The sequence below is a fragment of the Elgaria multicarinata genome, chromosome 2 (assembly GCF_023053635.1).
Source record: "Elgaria multicarinata webbii isolate HBS135686 ecotype San Diego chromosome 2, rElgMul1.1.pri, whole genome shotgun sequence".
NCBI lineage: Eukaryota > Metazoa > Chordata > Lepidosauria > Squamata > Anguidae > Elgaria > Elgaria multicarinata.
In genome coordinates, this window is record NC_086172.1 from 81,376,912 (window position 1) to 81,399,460 (window position 22,549).

The 22,549-nt window shown below is 41.2% G+C and overlaps 1 protein-coding gene across 1 annotated transcript in view; it reads left to right on the plus strand.

Moving 5' to 3' along the window:
* CD5 (CD5 molecule) overlaps window positions 1-22,431 on the plus strand; it is a 55,164-nt gene extending 32,733 nt beyond the window's left edge. The window contains exons 2-10 of the mRNA XM_063118392.1: window positions 9,631-9,669; window positions 10,998-11,294; window positions 12,389-12,457; window positions 13,750-14,046; window positions 15,229-15,363; window positions 16,906-16,959; window positions 19,429-19,542; window positions 21,537-21,636; window positions 22,397-22,431. Coding sequence (XP_062974462.1) covers window positions 9,631-9,669; window positions 10,998-11,294; window positions 12,389-12,457; window positions 13,750-14,046; window positions 15,229-15,363; window positions 16,906-16,959; window positions 19,429-19,542; window positions 21,537-21,625 — 1,094 coding nt within the window. The 3' untranslated portion in view covers window positions 21,626-21,636; window positions 22,397-22,431. The remainder of the gene's footprint in view (window positions 1-9,630; window positions 9,670-10,997; window positions 11,295-12,388; window positions 12,458-13,749; window positions 14,047-15,228; window positions 15,364-16,905; window positions 16,960-19,428; window positions 19,543-21,536; window positions 21,637-22,396) is intronic.
* The last annotated feature ends 118 nt before the right edge of the window (window positions 22,432-22,549 follow it).

Sequence of the window (22,549 nt, forward strand, 5' to 3'; positions counted from 1 at the left end):
TGACGCAAAAAGCCACATCAGGAGAGAGAAGCAGCACACCGTCTTCCTTCCCGCCCCCTCCCTTTGCCCACAGCAGGTAGCAGCAGTGTCAGGGCTGGGAAGCAACAGGGCTGCCTGTATATGGTCGGATGAGGAGGAACGTACCGATGAGATTCAAGCACCTTCTAGCCTTTATCCCATTGACGTTGGTGGGGATGTGGGGTGAGTAGTACTAGCAGGCTATTCCATCCATGCAAGCCGTGATTGGACATCTCTCAGCTTTATGTATGTAAGTGGCAATAATACTGCTCCCGCTGTCATCAGGATGATTGAGCTTGTGGATCTAAAGCACTTTGAGCGTTTAGGAAAGATCCTCTATAAATACTAAGTATTAGTATGCAGCTCTCTACATGTCATGGCCCTTGGAGGGGTATGTGGCCTGGTAGTCCAACATCAACGGAGCTTCATCTGGCAACAAGCCCAGGTTGGTTGGGTGAAATCCAATGGATGCCAAAGCCAATACTACTACTGGCTCAGGCCCAGGATATCTCAAGGAACTCACTCCCATATGTTCCCCTTGTGCAATAAGATCTTCAGAGCAGGCTCAGTTATGTCCTCACTTGTTCATGGAAGTACACTGAGAAATGCACCTGGCAAATTCACTTGCAGGTTTTATTTCAGATCATCAGCTTTTAAGGAGGTTTTTGGGTTGATGGAGTGAGATACATCACCTGTATTTTTAACAGATTTTGTGGGCTAACTTATTCTTCATCACTGTTTACTGTTTTTAATTGTTAATACTTTAGAAGCTGCTTATTACTTTATATAGTAAAGTACTACAAAAATGTTCTTGGCGAAGCATTTGGGGTATAAAATTTAATAGATGTACTTTTCAGGGCACTATGGGCCATGTCACTTCGCCTCTGAAATTACTCTGCTTTTTTGTAGCCACTATTGCTGTCAGTCAGTCAGATTCCTAGCTTGAGTGTATGACCTCTTTCCAGTACCAATTTAGACCAGCAGACAATGTGTCCTCCACCTATTATTTAGTATTTCTTTGTACTGATTGTCTCAATTTTCTCATGTGCACGGACAGCAATAATTCCATGTCTTATTTATAGGAGGGCAAAATAGGTACAGTTGTGTACCAATCTGTTTTCTTGGAAAACCTCATCCCCCTCCAAAAGTTTCAAAATAAGCCCATGCCAAAAAGAAAAGCAAAATGTTATCCCACTCCAGAAAGGGAGATCCATGTGTGAAAGGAACTCATGTACATGCAGTCCATGTTGATGCTGCAGATGACCCACATTGTTACTAGGGCTGTTAGATTGTAAGCCTATGCGGCAGAGTCTTGCTATTTACTGTTTTACTCTGTACAGCACCATGTACATTGATGGTGCTATATAAATAAATAATAATAATAATAATAATATAACTTCATCTACATTGGCATCTGGGATGGAGGCTTGCTGATGAACTCTTGCTAGTCACTTGAACCACGGAGTGGTTCATTCTGAACTACAAACTACTTCCTCTGTAATTATCCATTATGCCTGACCAAAATCTCCCTTTATCTGTTAATCTTCTCATTACATTTGGTGGTGAACTTTATATATCAACAATTGGCAGCGCTACCAGAAGATCTTTGTTTAATTTCAAGCGTGATATAGTGCCACACTTTCTAGTTACTAGTAAAATTATATATATAACGTAATTGTTAAAGAAGTATTACCTGCATGTTGAAGAGGAAAGGTAGATCCTAGGCTGCAGCTGGAAAATCAAGATAAGGAAATGAAAAGTCAGTTCACTTTGAATTGTTTAAAATGGGAGGGAACAGAATAGAGTGGGGGGGGGGGTTTGCCCGTTCCTGATTGTGTTAAATGTACCAACACCACTGAAATCGTAAATTCCTACATAATGTATTGTTCATGAATTTTTACAAACCTGTCATGGCTACAGCTAATACATTTATATTTACTTTACAAAATGCTTACTTAGCACTGCCAGCCTTAGCAAGCACCACCCCAGAATATCCTGTGGTATGTCAAATGTAAATATAACCTAAAAACATTATCTGATGATAATGTAACATACAGATGTCACCCGTGCCAAGACTTTAATTGGGCAGTGAATGAGAAAACTAATGTTTTTCCCCGGTGCTTCTTTCCCCAGGTGGAAAAAGGGGTTATGTTCTAGTTACAGGCCCTGTTCAGAAGACACCTTAACCACAGCTTTAACCAAAGTGAATAAGGCAAAAATCCTTATTCACTGTAGTTAAAGCCATGGTTTAAGGTGTCTTCTGAACAGGGCCATTGGCAAGCAAAATATCTAGTGATTAACAGGGAATCGGAATAACCCAGAATCTCCAGCACTGACTTAGCTTGTGTTAGAGACTGTGCAGAATCTTTCTAGGCAACAATGAAACAATATTAGAAATCAGATGTTAAAAGAGGAGAATCTGGCTTCTGTTTTAAACTGGGAGTTGGCATTACTGATACGTGTCCTAGTTCTGCACAGGAATAAAAGTATGTGCAACTATTTGCATGCCCAGTGAGGACACCACTTCATTGGCCTTTTCATCCCTGCTTAGTCATTATTATTATTATTATTATTATTATTATTTATTTATATAGCACCATCAGTGTACATGGTGCTGTACAGAGTAAAACAGTAAATAGCAAGACCCTGCCGCATAGGCTTACAATCTAATAAAATCATAGTAAAACAATAAGGAGGGGAAGAGAATGCAAACAGGCACAGGGTAGGGTAAGCAGGCACAGTTTCCCAAATGTAAAACAGGATAAAAATTATCATACTCACAGGTTTGTGTCAAATGATGATGAATCACATAAGGAATGTAAAGCATTTTGTGTGCTGAAAGTACCCTCTAAAAGATGATAAAAATAAATAAGAACTAAACATAACTAGTTTCCTTTCCCAAACAGGTATTGATAAAAAAAATCATTGCGTTATACAAAAATTCCCTGGTGGTAGCGGTGGTTATGTAACTAGAGAAAATGTGCACCGCAATGAAGAGTATGAACACATGCTGGTTCTAAGATCTATAGATTTATTTATTTTAAATGCTTATATCTTACCTTTTGTTAAAAAAAAATCAACTGCCTTGAACTTATAATAAAGAACAAAGGGAAGCAGTTTGCAAAAGTTTACAAAATAGAAGGATGTTGTTGCTGGAGAATAAATGGCTAGTATTGGAAGATTCCTTTTAATTTTGCAAACGGATGTATTTGTGTACAGAACTGGGCCTCTAAAGGCCTTTTTAAATCACAAGAAGGTAAGATGTGAAAAAAAGTTCACAAAATGAGAAGAGGATTTGTCACTTGCCACCAGTGACTGGTGTTACACTCACACAGCATCCTTTCCCGCTGCACTCACTATAAATTCTTAAAATTTCTTGCTTACTTTCTACACAATACTCGAGGCAGCATACAATGTGAAAGCAATAAAATCACAAATATAAAAAAAGAACACACTTGAGCCTGTACATGTCGGGAATTGAATTTCCCCAGTTTGTGTGAATAGAAAATATATTTTGCCCACGATAGAGTTCATCTGGATCAGTAACATGTTACATGGATGTGTGTGTAACGAAAGCTTGAGGGTTGCTTTTTTCCTATGCAAAAGTAGCTTGGGTGCGTGTGCGTGGAATATGGAGATGAGAAGCCCTGTGTGTACACACGTGCTTGAGACAAAGATCCCCCCACACCATGGGATTGTAAGTGTACGTTTGCCAAATATGTACTCTGAACTTCATAGGTGAAAAGCAGCTTGAAGTATCAGCAAGCACAGGAAGGGTTAGGCTCATGAGCACACACCCTCAGCTCCAAATCCCCTTTCCTCTTGAAGCTGCTTTTCCCTAGGAAATAGCAGCTATTGGCTTTTTGTCACATGCTTTTGTTTGTAAAGTGTAGCCTGGCTCTTCGATGAGAGTGTAATAAGCAGTTTAGTGCAAAGGCCACGGTAAACGCTCACTGAAGCAAACGCCCAAGGAGGGCTCACCATACCGTTATTTGGAAGGAGTTGGCTAACTGAGGCAGCTGGTTTAGGATGTCACGAAAGGTCACACAATGTTCCTTGTTTAGTGAGGTGCTTACTCTGTCTCAAGTGCCAAAACAACCTGAGTAGCCGCAGGTACTGTGCACTTTGACTTGCAGGGAGGATATTTGCTGATCTGCCTCAGGCAGCAAAATGTCTTGGGCTGACCCTGATGACACCTGTGAGAACAAGACTTAACCAAGGGAGAATTTTTAGCACCAAGACCAGCCATAAAAATAACCAGGCTCAATCATATGCTGGAACAGCTCCCGTAGTTAAATCAATCCAAGTATGTTTTCTGTGTCCTTAATTGCACCCACATGGGCCAGAATGCGGACTCCAGAGAGACACATTATTTCTGATGAATAAAGTTAGTCAAGGTGGGACAAGTTTACCTGTTACATTTTATCTGTGTTTACAATGCATGGTAGAGCCACTAAGGGACAAATTAGATGTGATACAGGAAATACTTTCATGGATCTTTCCCAGATTTTAGAGGAGAATAGCAGCCACAGGGGCCACAGTTTGGATCAGAACCATGGTGCAGGGAAAGTGCATTTGAAACCATTTTGCAAATTAAAATCCTTCCCCTAGATGCTACTTACTGCAAGGCCGATAACTGTTTGGGAGGAGGTTTTAATTGAGAAAACTGCCAGGAAAAGGGTTAAATTCTACCTCTACCAGCACCATGGTTCTGATCCAAATAGAAGGATCCTGTGGCTGCTATTAATATTTTAGACACTGTGAAAGATCTGTGAGCAGGATTTTCTGCATCATGTCTAGTTTATCCCACAGATAGGGGTGCCCTGTAAAGTGGAGTCATCAGACTGCCAAGCCTTGCTGTAACCGTGCACTAAAATGGTTAGCATTACTCTCTCTTTCTCTCTCTCTCTCTCTCTCTCTCACACACACACACACACACACATATATATATATGTGTGCCTTAAGGCATGTCCACATAGAGATTGATTTGGGGACCACGTGTGCTGTATGTCTGATTCATAGTTGCAGTCTTTGTGTGCCCCCAAGTTCCTTCCCAGGCTGACCCCCCATATTGTACACTATAGCTTCCTCCAATTCTGCTTATTTATATTTTTGTTTTATTTAAAGTAAATTTATTTATTTATTTATTACATTTATATATCACCCCATAGCCAAAGCTCTCTGGACGGTATATAAATGTATATAAACCCCACCTTAAATCCTGAAAAAGAGCTAGGTATTTTTCAAAATTTAAAACCACAAAATAAAACTGTAGTACTACAAACTGAATTATTATTTTTAAAAGAAAACATAAAAGTGGCAAATAAAGGGCAAATTACAATTAGAGATTAAAATAAGATGGCGAAAATGCCTGGTGGAATAAAAAAGGTCTTTGTGTGGCGCCTGAAAGATAACGCAGTTGGTGACAAGCCAACCTCTCTAGGGAGGGCTTTCCATAATTGAGGCACCGTAATTGTACACCAGTTGCTGGGGAATATGGGCAGGAGGGTGCTTTTGCACTCATATCCTGTTTGTGGATTTCCCGTGGGCATCTAGCTGGCCACTGTGTGAACAGAATGCTGAACTAGATGGACCTTGGTCTGATCCAGCGTGGGTCTTCTTACGTCCTTATGAGACACCAGGGCAAAAAAAAAGGCCCCTCACTTATCGCAATATACCTCAGTTCAGGTAGAAAAGGTAGCTGGAGATGTGTTTTTTATCTCTACATGTACCACTGTTTGGTGTATACTCTTAATTTGGTACCTCATGCCAGCGCTCATGTTTCAGCTCTTATGCATTTTTGATTGGCAAAGCACTGTCCATCTGCTATGGGAAATAGATCTCAACTTACAGCTTTTCTAGTGTGTATTGAAATTCTACACATTTTAGTATTTTAAAAGTAAGTTTAATGACAATAAAAAAAAAGCTAGGACATCTAAATAAAAAAAATGGGTTTTCTCAGTTTTAGAATAATATGTTTTGAAATTACGATTTCAAAAATTCTAGGGCAAGTCAGTATACCACCAAATTTAGTGGAAATTAGGCAAAGTCTTGGGGTTTTCCCTGTCTCTTATTCACATAAACATAAAAGAACATTTAAGTATGTACCCTTTTCAAATATTTAACGGTATGTAGCCACATAAAGATGCTAAGGGAAAACAGTGGGTTGGATCCACATTTAGTCATACTTAGAGTAGGCCTATTGAAATCAAAGGGACAAGTCATGACTGATTGATTTCAATGGGCCTTCTCTAAGTATGACTAAATCTGGATCGAAGCCAGTATTTTCATGTATTTATTACCTTTTAAAACCACTTATAAACCACCAAAGTTCTTTGGGCGGTGTACAACTTAAAAACTAAGTGCAGGTGGTCTATTTTGCACAGTGATTGGGTGGTCCTAACGAAGAAATCTGTGTTTCCTAGGGATGCATACCAGGCTTCTGGATTTGTCATAATTATATGTAAATAGAATTCTATAATAAAAATTGAGGCTATTCTATTTATATTTTGTAATGTCACATAATTCAAGACCTATATCATACCAAAAGTTTCCAACCCATCCTCAACCCAAACCTGCAAAATGAGACACGCTTTGAATTTTTCACCATATAATGTCCATATCCCTCATTCTATTTTCCTGTCTTTAAGAGAGCCCTGGAAAAAAATCAAGGGTCCTAGACACACAGATTTGTTTGTTCAAAGAAGTAGGTGGGTCATCCATACATTAGATATTTGCTGAGGGAAACAACTGTATGACACAAGTGTACCCACAGTGATTGTGTTGGCCTTGTAAAAGTGTGATGCAGGGCTACTCAGTACAGTGGATCTATTGAAGGGTTCAAATGCAGGAAAACAAAGATTGAAATCCCCGCTCAGGGCCAAAACAAATGTGATGCAGAGGTAATCCTCCTTTGGATCTCTTGACTTCTTTTTTAATTTTTAAGCACCATCACTGAAGCGGGGAGCATTTTAATTCTTTTCCCCATGCCATTTCACCAATCTAAATGCTGTTTTTAGGTGCCTGTATTCCCACCATCACAACCTGACTTAACAGCTTTGGGAAAAAGCAATTTTGGTCGGAGGAAATGGTGCAGGGGGTAAGGGTTAAACAGCCCCTCCCCACCAGAGCTGCTGCTTTGATAAACAAAACAAAAACCATGAGCCCCTCTGTGGACTTTAAAATAAAACAAACAAATGAACCATCAGGAGATCTGAGCATGTCTGCTTTGACTCTCAGCTATAAAGCTCCCCTGGATGGGGAAGGCATGATCTCAGACTAACCCTAATGTACCTGATGAGGTTGTTTGGAGTTAAGCTGCCCCTTCGAGCACTGGACACCTGATGGTAGATACAGGAGTGGGTGGGTCTGAGGACCTACTTAGGATCCAGTAGCTTCATACATGGAGCAGCAAACTCATACCACCACATGTACACTTGCAAGGGAGACACAGGCTGCTTCCAGGTGAGGTTCTTATCCTGCAATTGCCCTGCCCCCAAAACAGACTTTTATGGTGGGGGGAGAGGTCCAGATGTCATTGTATTCTATTTGTAATCCTCATTCTTTGTTCATCTTTCTTCCTGCAAAAGGTCTGTTAAGGATGGAAATATGGAATGGCTCCACCATGTTTTCCCCCCTGGTTGTGCCAGGAGCCATCCATCTCCAAGCACCCATAGCCAGCCCCAACTCCCCAAAAGATGCACTTGCAAACATGTTTGTTGCATGTGTGCCCTACATTTTTAAGTGTGCATGTCATACAACTTGGTCAAATTCTTTCTCCACGTAGGTGCAATCTTGCTCGGATAGCTCAAATGCGTTGGTCAAATACCATTGTGCCATTTAAGCTGAGAAAAAGCAGGATAGCTAAAACTAGATAGAAGTGTAATTATATTACATGCTTAATTGTCATGTCAAACAGGGAGGGAAGATTCCCTTGTTGCAAATCAGGATGGCTCCGCTGAAGCGAGCAGAAATCTAACTTCGGCCTTTAACCTGTATCATTAATTATGAGTCTCTCCCTCCCCTCTATCCTTATGCACATCAAAATTCCTTTTAATCAAATTATTCTTCAGAGAACAGCAGCAAGAAAGGTTGGTAATTGGTGTGGTAATCATCCACGGGAGGAGACAAAGAGCAGATTTGCAACAAATAACTCCTGCACGCATTCCATCCGTTACCTCAGATAGCAAAGTGCACCCCATTAATACAGCGAAGGGTGGACAGCAGAGAGATACGGTGTGTGGGTGGTGTGATATGATTCCACTACCTTTGTCATTTGCTAAGAGATGAGCATTTTATTGACAGGCAGCTGATGACTGGTATAAGAGGTCGGTATGACCCGCTGGGAATAGAGCCGCTCGGGTGAGCCAGATACAATACTTTGGGTCAACATATAAATGTAGCAAGCTCTGGGAGCCAAATCCTTCAAAGTGACTCACTCAACCAATTCATACATCAATAAGTAGAGCCGGGAGCCAAAGGAAACTGCACTGGGCCACGATCCACCTTGCAATCAGAGTAGTTAGTTAATTACATTTATGTATTGCTGAAAGGAGTCCCAAAGCCATTTACAAAAGGATAATAAACAAAATCCAAAAGCACTCCCTAGATACAACATACAATTGCATATTCATTAAAGTCACACACATTTACAAAAGTATTTATCTAAACGACCACCTAAAGAACAAAAACCATCCCTAGCAAAGGGGGGAACAACACAAATACCCACCAAAGTCAGGCTGTTAAGCTATCCAAATGCCCCAGAAAAGATTATTATTATTATTATTATTATTATTATTTATTTATTTATTTATTTATTTATTTATTTATATAGCACCATCAGTGTACATGGTGCTGTACAGAGTAAAACAGTAAATAGCAAGACCCTGCCGAAACTTCTTCATCCGGCACCTAAAAGAAGACAAAATTGGTGCCAGGCGAGCTTCTTGGGGTAGAACATTCCATAATCAGGATTGATTATGAATAGAGAGATTCTCCGGCACAGGGCACATGGTGGTGTAGGGATGTGCAGGTGGGGGTGGGATTGGAGACCTCTCCCATATGCACACACAACTGCTTTCTGCTTGCACAAAGGGCTCTTTTGGATCCCAGCTTAGCTCCACATGAGCAAAGAAGTGCGCAACCAAGTACGAGAGCTTTGATTACGAAAGACCTCCAAGAAGATGACTTCACAGCTTTCCAATGGAAGTGGTGGCCATCCCATAATTTAGACTTGCAAATTAGAGCAGAGGTTGATGAAATGATCTGGATGTAATACATTGATAGAACTTAACTGGAGACACAGCATTATTAGAAATAACATATATTTGTCCCATGCTCATTTTTAGTTAAGATAGCAATGTTTGCATTGTATTCTTATGGGGGGAAAGGTTAAAAAAAGGACCTGGAGATACTTATTGCCAGAGAGGGTGCTTTACATGAATATTAGTATTAACCACAGGTGGGAAATTTTCTTGCAGTGTTTATCTAAAGCAATAATGCAGTGTTGACTAACAGCCTCTGGAGAGGAGTAAAGTTGCCTTCAGCTCATGGAGTTCTGCTCTGCAATGTTTTTCTTTTCTTTCTTTTTTTACTGTATTACTTTCTTTGCAGTGGCCACTTGTGATGGTGGACGAAGTGAGATCCCAGAAGGTCAGTACTTTATTAATACTTAACTGTATTAAAGCCAGGGCCAGCCCTATCTTGAGGCAGAATGAGGCAGGTCCTGTAGACATTTTTTATGTTTGGAATGGGAAGTGTGCGCCATATGATCCTTCACCATTCACAAGGCAAAATGTCTTGGACCAGCCCTGATTAAGGCTGCAATCCTGATAGCCAAAAGACTGATATTGCAATGTTGGGAGGATAAGTGTTCACCTCCCATAATGCAATGGACTGAGGACCTAACAAAGCTTTCAACATTTGAATGGGTGGTATATAGGCACCACTCATGAGCAGATAAATATATGGATATTTGGTCTGCTTTTCTTGAAACTTATGCATAATCTCCCCCACTTTTCCCCCCCTAAAGAATGTTGTACTTGATGGAATATTGATATTTCTATGCATGTAATTTTCCATTTATTTTTCTTTTCATGATTTGTTTTGTTTTGTTTTGTGAAATTCACAATAAAAGGTAAATTATTATTCATAATAATAACAATAATAAGGCTGTAGATATACCTGGGAGTAAGCCCCATTGGACACAGAGAGTCTTCCTTCTGAGTAAATATTCTAGAGGGTAAATATTTACCATCTAGTAAATATTCAAAGCATTGTCTCCATGTGGATCTAACATTACAGAATTTATAGCTGAAAGTATAGTCAGTTTATGCCACATCAGAATTAGCAGTTTACCTTGCCCTGAGGGTAGGGAAGAAGAAGCAGATACTTGTGGTGTGTCTCTTCTGTTTTATTATGCAATGATTATTGATACTTATTGTTTTAATAATTTTATGTACGTCGCTTTGGGAGGTCCACCTGAAAAGAGGTATATAAATACTGGGTTGGTTTCAGAATCTGCCTTCCGCAAAAGGAAGGGCTCTGCTTGCTTGTTTAAAGTCATTCTGCCCAATTTTGCAGGGGTTCCCCATCATCCCCATGCTACAGCTCATCCCATTCAGCAAGGTCTCCTGATTCCCTGTATAGTATTTCTAGGGGGCTGGAGTGGCTGCCTTGTGAAGCATGGGGAGGGGAAGTCCACTTCCGCTGATGCAGTTGATCCACTGTAAATCCGGATCCAAACCATTGTAAATACATAAAACAAGTTTAATTTCTATGCTTCTTAGTAAGGAAAAGCATGAGCTAACCAAAGTGAGGTCTTTTATATTCCATTTATCGCAGTGGGAGAGTTAAGCTGCGGTCGTGGGAGGTAAGAAGTCTCAGCAGATCTGAGAGAGAGAGGAGAAGAAGAAAAATCCCATGCGGTGTTCTGTAGTTCTGCCTGGCAGGTCATCAGCATGTTAATTTTCCCCCTACAGAGTGGGATGTGAGGCTTAATGGTACTGGCTCTAGGTGTTCCGGGTGGCTGGAGATGCTTCACAACGGCAAGTGGAAGAGAATTTCTAGCAAAAATTGGACGCAGCAGGATGCAGAACTGGCCTGTAGGCAACTTCGTTGTGGCTTCCCTGTTGGAACCCTGGAGCCATATTCCAAAGGACCAGAAGAGCAAGAGACTTGCCTGGTGGAACGCCGAGGGAACGAGACTGCCCTCAAGCATTGCATACAGCAGGAGTACAACCGCACTCGCCATCCGGTTGTGACCCTGGTTTGTCAAGGTAGATACAACACTCCTTCCTGCTTATATTCTCTTTTGGCTAATCTGCTCATCAGTCGGGCGTTCTATCCTACACTCGGGACTGGCCACACACGGTTCTTCGTGGGGTATTTTGACGATGCAGCATTCCTTCCACGCGTCTTTCTCGCCTTCTGCTTTTTTTTCCGTCACAAAATAAGATCCAGAAAATCCACGTCTTTTTTGTGGGGGGAGGCTATAACAAAACTTGCCATTTCCTGCCATGTGCCGGAGAAGCTGACCGATAAAAACGGCCACTGAATGGGCCACGTGGTCGTTGCTTGCTTCCTCTTTCTTCCCCATGTGAAGAAAGAGTAAGCTACTCTTTGCTACTGTCCCCTATTGTGGGACAGAAGCAGGAGGCAAAGGGATGGTAGGGAAACGCAATTCCCCCCCCTGCCCCCATCTGATGATCCTCTAAGAGAAGCATGACATCGAAGGGTGGTGAGAATGCTTTGAAAGCGCCTTCACAACATTAGGTACAAATGTACCTTTTTTCTGTCCTGGGAAAGGGTCAGAGAAAAAAAAAATTCTGCAAGTGTGGTTCTGTTTGAACCAGAGGGGGAAACTAGCTGTAGAGGGCTGCTATTGGCTGTTGTCCATAGCAGGACTGATACGTTTTCCCTGCTCACTACTGATCCCAAAACACATGACGCAGCAACCTTGCTGAAGCTGAGAAGTGCCTGGATTGATGGGACTAATATATTTAAATATTTAATTTATATTCTGCCTTTTATCAATAGAACTCCTCTTTCTATCCAAGGAAGGTAAATGTAATCAATATATAATACGCACATTGTTATTAAAATGTTCTTTACTTTTTTTATAAGCTGAAGAATGAGCATACTAATATATTTATATATTTCAATATATTTTTAAACATATTGGAGCCTGATGGGAGGAGCAAGACTGATGGATGAACCAGTGTTCACCTTGTTGGCATGTTGTGAAGCCAGGATTAGGCCTGGCTAGGGAAGAACTGGTTGTGACCACTGTTGAAATGTTACAGCTGTCTTCTCCCTTTCTTTTACGGGATGAATTCATCCCTTCTAAAATGGGTTGTATTTGTCATTTCAGAGCTTAAACAAACCACCAATTTATCACAGCCCACAACAGCAACATCAGCGACCTTGTCGAAGCCTACTGGTAAGAAAACCAAAAAGCACAAATTCCCCCAATTCTGAATTGCTGCTGGTAGAAGTGATCAGTGCTACAGAAACTACAAATTTAGGGTGACCATATGACAGGAAAACTAGGATTTATTAGGATATTTGGTAACAAATCCGAGAAGGAAGGGGAATTATGAAATTTGAAGAAAAATCTGGATGTTTTCCCATTTCCCCCACCCCACCCAAAGGGCTGCTCTACTTTAATGGGAATTAACAAAAAATGCTTACAGCTCTGCCAGTTTTGGAGATAAAGAGATGAAACTTGGCACCATGATAGCTCTTAGGAAGGGCTTTATCCGTGCCACGATTGAAGTAGATCCGTTCATACATTGATTTTTAGGTTGTTTTTTTTAAGAAAAGGTTTTTAAAATGTTATTATTTTAAAAACCGTCATTTTTAAAGATAAAGAGATTAAACTTGGCACCATGATTGCTCTTAGGTAGGGCTTTAGCCATGCCAAGTTTGAAGCAGATCTGTTCATCTTTTGATTTTTAGGAATGTTTTTAAAGTTCGAGGCTATGTGCTACCTCCAGTACCAGAGGCAGTATGCCAATGTACACCAGTTCTAGGGAACACAAACAGGAGGATGCTGTTGCACTCATGTCCTGCTTGTGGGTCCCTGGCTGACAGCTGGTTGGCCACTTTATGAACAGAATGCTGGACTAAATGGCCCCTTGGTCTGATCCAGCAGGATCTCATGTTCATTTTGTTGCCCATGCACCCAGTTTGGAGAAGTCCTTCTGAATCTTATTCCCAAAAAATGGGGAAAAAATGGTTAACAGCTCAATCCTTTGTATTATTATTATTATTATTATTATTATTATTATTATTATTTTGTGAACCGTCCAGAGAGCTCTGGCTATTGGGTGGTATAGAAATGTAATTAATAATAATAATAATAAATAATTTTTACTGAGAATTGTCCCAAGTAAAAATGTAGATAGAATTGCAGCCTTAGTAAATTATGTAGCACTTTTCCTAAGTGCTCAGAGTGATTCGGATATATTTATCTCCATACAGATTTGTAAGATGTTCAGTATTGTTATGCCAAATCATAGATGAAAGGGAGGTTGCCTAAGGCTGTGATGATTATTTTGTATTATTTCTAAAGTACCTAGAACAGAGGCACAGAAGACTATCCAGTGAGTTCATGAAAAAAGTTCACATTTGAACTGCGGACTTGTTTGCAGCTCATTGTTTGTGCTGTTAACCACCATCCTGCTACAGTACTCTTCGAGTGTCTTATTCCTCTTTGCCTTTTTCTCACAGATGCTCCAAGGATAAGGCTAGAAGATGGGACCTCATTATGCTCTGGGACTGTGGAGCTGAACTTTGGAGGCCACCAGGAAGCAGTTTGCCTGGGTTTACAAAAGTGGTGGAATAGGCTGGCACCCGGGGTCTGCCAAGGAGCAAGCTGTGAAGTTTCAGTACGATTTAATGATGCTTCGAGGCAAAAGTCTTTGCCTGCCCCCTGGGAGAAGGTACAGTGTGAGCAAAAGCACATTACCTTGGACTGTTTGGACGGGACTAAGGAATGCTTGAGTATAACCTTGGTCAAATGCTCAGGTAAGAAAGACTGAGGGCCTGTTCAGACAACACACTAAGCCACAGTTAGGCCGCAAACCCTTTGGCAGCAAATGGTTAGTGAGCGTGTTTTAACTGTGGTTATGTAGCCACCAGGGTTAGGAATGGTTCACACGGCACACTAAGCCATAATGTTTAGCTCAAAATGCTTAACCACCGTGGCTTAGCGTGTCATCTGAACAGGGTCAATATAGGAGAACACGACCAGGCTCTCTTTTGCATTTCTTTTGTGATTTGAACTGGTCTGTTATTTCGCCTTAATATTGCAAGGGGTGGGCAAAAGTGTTGGAGCCATTCTATACATAAGGTGGCTGACTGAAGAAGTAGTAGTCTGGATTGTACCATTTCGGACTGCAGTCAAAAGATTGTATTTTTTGAACCCTTCTCAGCAAGAGGGCTCTGTTAAACCTTTCTTTCTGGTATACTAGTTTAATACCTGCAGGAATATTTTTTTACATAGGGGGACATTCTAAAATAGGGCTCCATTCCCACCCGCAGGCTGAAAGGGTACAGTCCAGGATTCTACTACCGTAACCTGTCCCCTTGCAGTGTGTGGAATGGCTTTTAGTTCCCTGCGCGATCTCAAAATGGGAATGGAAGTATACTGTTCATTCTCTTAACCTAGCCTGGTGTGTTGGATTATAACTCTCATTGTCCCCAGCTAGTATGGCCAACTCTTCTGGAGATCAGCATGTTGGGGAAGGTGGCCTAAACCTCTGTGCTGAACATTGAGGTTCAGAACTGGCAGACTGCATGGTAGAGAGTATTTGGTACAGAGCCTTTGAATGCTGCTTGTGGTGGGGGTTGGGAGTTGTCAACTGATAGGCAGGGGAATCCTACCTGTACAGTTGGACACTCCAAGGTCAGAGGGTCCACCATATCCAAAAGCCTGCTGAGCTCCTGCCAGCAGGGCAGAAGTGAGGGAGGAGCGGTTTTCTCCTCCCTTCCGTCCAGAGTTTTCTTTTCTTTTTTTTACAGCTATTTCCCTTCCATTGCATAGATATAGTATAGAAGATGTGATAAAAGATGGATGTGATTTTGTTGCTCAGATATCTGGTGAATAGAAGGAGCTGATTTTGCTGTTCAGTGTCAAAGGCACTAATATTTCTCTGAGGATGAGGTTCTTGGAATGATTTAATCTGTAATCTCACCTTCTGTTTCCAGGCCAGGATTCCAAGCCCAATATAGAGGCTGTGTCCAATACAGAGACTGTCTTAGGGGTCCTTCTAGGTCTTGTCCTCACTATAGTCCTGCTGGTTATCTGTGTGCCCCCTACATATAAAAAATTGGTGAAGAAATGTAAGTGACAAACTCTTGCTGTGACTTTCAGGCTAGAAGCTCCTGACTCTGTAAAATACTGTCAGCTGAGGATCTCTGTTCACACAACATACGGGTACATCAGCGCCCCTGAAAAAATCATGTCTATTTGATTTCCAGCACAGAGGTGAAGAAATAGGCTTCAGGTGGTCAGAGAGTGGCCTGCGTTCACACATCATGTGCTAAGCCACCCTGCAAATTAATTATGCAGCGTGGGTTGTTCGCAGAATAACCCATGGTACAATTGGATTTACTTTCAAAAGCACACAAATGCACACTTACGGCTGTCCCATACGTGTAGTCTTGCCTTGTTAATGCCCTTGTAAGTTTCAGCTGTCAAAGGAAGTGAAGTAACAGATAAACAAATTTACGAAGTGAGGCTGCATATAAGCAAATTTATGCACACTTGACAGTGACAGGAAAAAAATAATACTAAGGGAGGGGAGAAAAGGGGAAACAGTGGGAGAAGAAGGTGCACTAAAAGGGACACACACACAATATCTCCCCCTTAGCCATGTGATTCTCTCGCTTTTAAGTGTTACACGGATACTGCTCAGTTTTCTCTATCTTTACAACATTTCCCCAAGTCTCCAGCTTCTCCAGAAAGGGGAGATATTAGTTCCCCCACTTTGTGTGGCTCCTTTTTGCAGTAACTGCTCCAAAATGGAGCCATGACAAGGCCAGGAGCTGATATCTCCCCTTCTGGAGACTCACTATCTATAGCTTTGGAGATTACATTACCATTCTGTCCTTCTTTTTAAAAAGTCAGATTTTCTATGTTAATAAAAGAGATGGAAGCCACACTGGAAAAACATGGGTGGGTTACGAATGGATGACAATGAGCTTTTCTACACAAGGTAGATTCCCTACTCAAGGTGGTTTACAGGCCCTTTAGATGTCATGATCCTCCAGCTATGCTTCTGTTTTTTCAGAGCACTTTCTGGGGGGCGGGGTTAGAATGGGGAAAATAGGGTATTATTTCTGAAAGCACCATTTGTTCTTGTGAATTTGTGCTATTCCACTATACCACACCTTCACCTAGAGGTTATATAGCGGGAAGCAGGTAAGGAAAAGCTCTTTGTGTCAAGCTCGGATCTTAATTCTGCAACAAAACCAAAAGCAGATATAGCAATTAACAACCTCGTGTAGAAAAGTTCAGTGTCAAGTGGATCCTCTGTAAACAGTATGTAAATGAGCCATGGTGATTCTGCAATAAATGCCTCATTTGGAAGCAGGCTAGCTCTATTCCTGAAGGTAGTGGGTTTAATTTTTTGTTGGATGTCTCACAAAATGATGGCTTCCCGCTGAGGGAAATACAAAACATGAACACTTGTTTCACTGGATATCAAAGGCAATGGGACCTGTGCCAACTCCAGCACTGCTATCAACACCATTAAAACTGTTGAGCTTTCACCATATCATTTTTTAGAGTCATGCAATTTGGGGAAGAGGATTTATTTTTGTCTCTGTTTTGCTTCATCACTGATCACATATAAAACTTCCCCTCCCTCCACCCCACTGCAGATTCCAAGAAGAAACAGCACCAATGGATTGGCCCAAGTGGAGTGAACCAAAATGGTAAGGAACCAACATTCAGGACAAAGGGCCGAACCTGGAGTCTATCAATCGAATTTCACATGCAAAACCAAATAAAAAGAAGAGTGCATGTGAACCTCTCATAATACATATGGATAATGTTAATGCAGAACAGACAAAGAAAGAGAAAATGGATATAAATCTAGTCAATTCAGGTTTTAAATTCTCATCATAGTTTCCAGCTTGCTATGTACAAAAGTCCTTGTCGGCAGCACCTAACCTGCGACTGTGGCCAGTTTGACCTCCAATGGAGAGGCCTTTGTGTTCCTTGACTCAGTAACAGGATGTCTATTGGTCAACCAGTTGGTTAAGTGGTTTACGACAGTAACCACTGTTTCCCTCAGTGGATTGTTCTTAAACCCTGTCTAAATAATAATATAACAACCTCGTGCAAGTCGTGCTGGGAGCATTCCTCCAACCCCAAAGCAGCATCACTACTATGTTTTTCTATGGGGGAAATTTCAGAAATGGAAGAAGGGAATGGCAATCTTTGGGGTACAGCTAACAATTGACAGACAGGGGTGGGGTTGGCTTTTGCTGCAGCAATATAAGCACCTATTTGAACTATTGAATCTAAAGCACAGTTTTATGTCTGATGATGAAGGTAAGGTCACTCCAAACTCCATCTTTCTTCGTTGCTATAAAATATGGCCAGAGGTACATTTGTGGGGGCCTTCTTATCTTCTATGGGCCACAAGAGAACGGAACATATGGTTAAGACACCTTAAAGTTCATAACATTCAGATCTCTACAAGTGTGTCAGATAAGAAGTTGGTTGATTTCTAGGAGTTACATGCTTAAGCCTGCCTGAAAGGTACACCCACTGGCCTATGAACCCTATCCCTTACTTCTAACCAGCAGAGGAGTAGTGATTATTCAGTGGTGAAGAAAAGGCACTGCCTTTTCACAGCTAATCTTGGCATTCCAAGAAGGCTGGCTGAGCCCTGGCTAAAGTTCTGGTCCCAAGGTGCTTTGGAGTCTTGGAGGATTTTCAGACGGATGGGAAATAGTGTTTCCTTACTGTTGCTCTGCTTCCTGGTTCTCTTCTGCAATAGGGGCAAGCAGAATCACATGGGGAAGAAAGCAAAGACCACATGACCCATTCAGTTTAGTGGGTCAGCGCCCTCTAGTGGCTATTTTATAGCACAACGTCTCCCGCACACTGCAGGAAATAATGACAAATATTGCTGCAGCACAGAAAAGTCAGGGTGTGTGTGTTTCCTATATTGTGATGGGGAAAAGAGTAGAAGGAGCGGAGAGGCACAGGAGAATCACTGCATCATCAAAATGACCCACAAACCACCATGAGCATGCTATAAAACACTGATGACCTACTATGTTATCACCTTTGGAGTGGGATACAGCATCATTAAACTGAAAGCATCTGGCATGGAGGAAGTGCAACACAGTTCTAAGCAGTCAGAATGTCATTAACCTCCTAGCAAATATGAGGATTCTATTTTCTTCTACAGCTAAAATGTGGAGTCTTGTTCTAGCTGAACATGATATTACTTATTTAATTCTGCAAATGCCCATTCTATGGTTAAAAATCCTGTCCAACAATCACAATTCTACAGTTTTATGCTTACATCTGAAAAATAGCAGCAGAGTGACAAACTTGCACATCATGTGTTTGTGTTCTACTACTATGTGTGATCAACAATAAACTCATCACGGTATGAGCTTTTACTCCCTCTAGAGGCAGGAAATAGCTACTCAAAAAGTCATGATAGGTTATTGCAGGTCTGGTCTTGTTCTTGCTCTTCATAACCCAGTTGAGCAAGCCTGCTTAAAGGCCAAGCTATATGTAATGTTAATTGTATGTTGGCAATCAATATGTCATTTTTAAAATTTAAATAGTAGCAGTAGAGCCCCCAGTCAGGGTGTTTATGTGTGTATGTTAACTCTTCCCCTCTAGTCCAGATGAAAATTGCCCCCACTACCACCACACCTGTTCTCCACCTCAGGAAGGAAGCAAATGGCATCCATTTTTGTCACGGCTATGCATACCTATGCTGTAAGATGTATGCACACACGATATAAAAAGGGTAACATAAATGTCTATTAGTGAAATCCGTTACAAAAGCTGGTCTAAAAAAGGTGGTAGCCTTTTCTTCTGCTGAAAGTATGCCTGTTTATGAATGCTGTGGCTTCCAAACATGTTATTACTGGAACATAGACACTGGTGATGTACACACATGATGGTGTAAACTGGCCTGCCGGTCTAACCCTATAAGGAAAATGTCATTTTAAAAGTAGCATAAAGAGCAAGCCTCAGTCAGCCCTTCCCCGCACCATGCCAGTTTTAATTGCACCTAAAGCCAGGAGACCCACATGTTCCTATTAATGAAGGATTTCAACTTTGCATTTTTAATAAAGCAATGCAATATCTCTTTAGCTTAAAGATGAAGAATTTTCTGGACACTGATTCCACACTATGCTTTTATTTAGTTTCATTCCATCGCAACAGCTCTGTCGCCTTCCAGCCACATCGTGAAAACCGGGTTGTTCAGGAAGAGGAGAATAAAGCCTTCAAGAAAAACTCTTACCTCTCACCTTATGCAGGTAACATACAATAAGCAGGGTATAAAAATGCTACAGCGCAGCTTTCTCCAAAGCGTTTTAGACTTCAACTCCCATCCACCCCAGCCAGAATAGTCAATGGTTAGGAATCCTAGGAGTTGCGATCCAAAGCATTTGGAGGGGATAAGCTTGGGGGAAGTTGCTATAGTATATTTATGTATTTTATTGCTGTAAGCCGCCTTGGGAGGGCTTCTGCCCTGGAAGGTGGCCAAGAAATGCTTTAAATATAGTATGTATTGCATTACTTTAAAAAAAGAAAGAAAGAAAGCCAACACTAGTGGTGTATGGATGTTATTCCAAAGGACCCTACCTCCATTGCAGACCAAACTGACACTGATTAAATACAATTAGTTTACCATTCAAGTTTCTGATACTGAACAAATATGGGGGATACAGCAATATTTCAATTGAACTGATAGGCCATCAGAGCCAATGACAGCTTCGTGTGCCAGACATTGAGGGGTGTGTCACTCTAGATCTTTCTCGTAGTTGTGTAGTTCACCCAGAGCTGTGGCTGAGCACTATGTAGGTTTGGCCCCACATGAATGAGCTATGGTGAGCTTCAGGCATGCACTCCCCCTTTCTTCCACTCTCCTCCCTTTGTGTTCAGCAATTTCCTAGCTGACTTCCAGTTTCTCATATTTTGCCATTACATGCAAATGCACAAACTATACCGTGCCGACAAACATTGTGCACAAACTACATTTGCCCTCAAACCAGAAGCAAACTCTCCTTTGTGATTTGGGTTTGTTTACCACCTTTGTGCACAATGTGCAAATGTGCTTGGGGGGTGGGGGTGTCAGCGCAGGTCCAGTCATAGGAACATAGATTCCTATGAACATTTTTCAGGAAATGATAAATCCGTAGGCACAAGCAAAGTCAGGGCTAGTACTGAAATGATCTCTGGAGGTGAAATGCTGCTGGGTGTTCAGTCACAACTCCCAGAAGCCATCTGACCACATGCCCATGCATGCCGCTATGATGATGAGCTCCATAACGTTGCAAAGCAAGGAAATATAACTGCACATCTGCATACATGTGGAGAACCAAATTAAAAGGTTTTCATTCCAATGTCACATGTACACTGACATTAAATTGTGTGACTTGACAGAACAATAGTTGATGTTCCATTCTACTTGTGGGATTCTGCCCACACAACCTTGAACTAATGCAATTTCAGGTGCCGTTTGCCCCGTGGATTTTTTTTTAATGTATACTCCGCTTTAATGGCTAGATGTGCCATGGAAAGAGCACATTCGAATTCACGAAAATTGCCTCAGAAAGTGTCTGTGTAGATGGGGCCTTGTAAACACTTCTCAGCATCATAATTATTTATGATGGTGCTATGATAAAAGGAGTTAGAAGACCTCACCTCTGGCCACAAGGATAAGAAGCAAAAGGGTTTACATAGCCAGTAGGATCAGTACACCTGAACTGTTAATAATCATGGGACCTATGAAGATATTTAACTCTGCAATGGCAAAGATGAACAGGAAGTTTCTGTTAAAGTTGAAACCTGGGAGTAGTCAGGCTGCATCCATTCCTTTTGCATAGACTTGGGAACATTCCAGGGAACGTCTCTTCATGCTGGGTCCGTTTCTGTAATTCCATCTTCATATTTTATTATTTATTATCTTTCTTATCTTCTTCCTTGTAACACATAGCTCCAAGGCAAATGGATTGGTTAGTTATCCAGCAACAATAGCAAGCATAATATTTTATAGATTACAGTAAAAACTAATTGTTTTAATGTATGGCTGTTATCTGCCTTGAGCTAGGTAGAAACGTTTTAAAGGAAAGATAGGTGATTTAATAAAGACAAGATGCAACTGCTGACTTTTGTGCAATGATATTGCTAAGGGAGCTCCTTGGAATATAAAAGCATTTTGGCATATCTCAGTGATATATTAACCCCTACATTTTGGCATTTCACTGTTACATGGCACCTTTTGAAACAGACTTTTTTTTCACCACAGCTCTGGAAAGGGCAGCCAACCGATCTTCCAGCCCCTTGGACAACTCCTCTGACAGCGATTATGACTTAAGTTTTGCACGGCAGCTATAAAAATCTGACAGGTATGGATGACTGTTCCTTGCCCCTCTCCAACCCAAACTGAACACTGATAGGGATGTTTGAGAAATATGTTTCAGTTACTTTTTGAACAGGAGTTACCCAGTTTGTACCTCCCAGACTGAACACCCAGTCGAACACAATCTGTGGTCAAAGTCCATACATTTCTAAGCTTGCAGTGTGATTCGTGGATCTCAAAAAATATACTCAACTTCTGCACATCTGAAAAAATGTGCAAGCATACTTTTGAAAAATGTACATGAGCACACTTTAAATCAATAGAAGAAGAATGCATTTCAAAGATTCATGGATCAAATTGCTGCATACATTTGGAAAAAAATATGCACAAAAATATGTATGAATTTTCATGCGAAAAGATGAAACAAAGATTGCAATCTGATAGGGCCACACAATGGAACAAGTTTGAAGTGGAATTTGGAGAACTTTGACAAACTTGTATTTTGCTTGTACGCGCGGACGTGCACACACCACACCCCAATGATGTTCTTCCATATCCTTAGGTTGAACAGTCAATCCCAAGGTTAGGGCATAAATTTAAACGAGTCTTGGGGGTGGAGCAATAAAAGATCAAGATCTCCAAAATCCATTGAACTGTATGGTGCAGCCGAATCCTTAGACTTAAGTTATGTGGCAGGCAAACATATCGTCTTATGCTGGATAACACTGTAAATTGTACTAGCTGCACTGTGGCTTCTTAAACTCTGGCTAGTATGAATTTCATGGAGTTCATGTTTTGCCTTGCAGGCACAAGTAAAATTCAGTACAATGAAGAACTGAAGGAGAAAACACACGATCCTAAATAAGAACATAAGAAGTTCCCTGCTGGATCAGACCAAGGGCCCATCTAGCCCAACACTCTGTTCACACAGGGGCCAACCAGCCAACGGCCAGGGATGA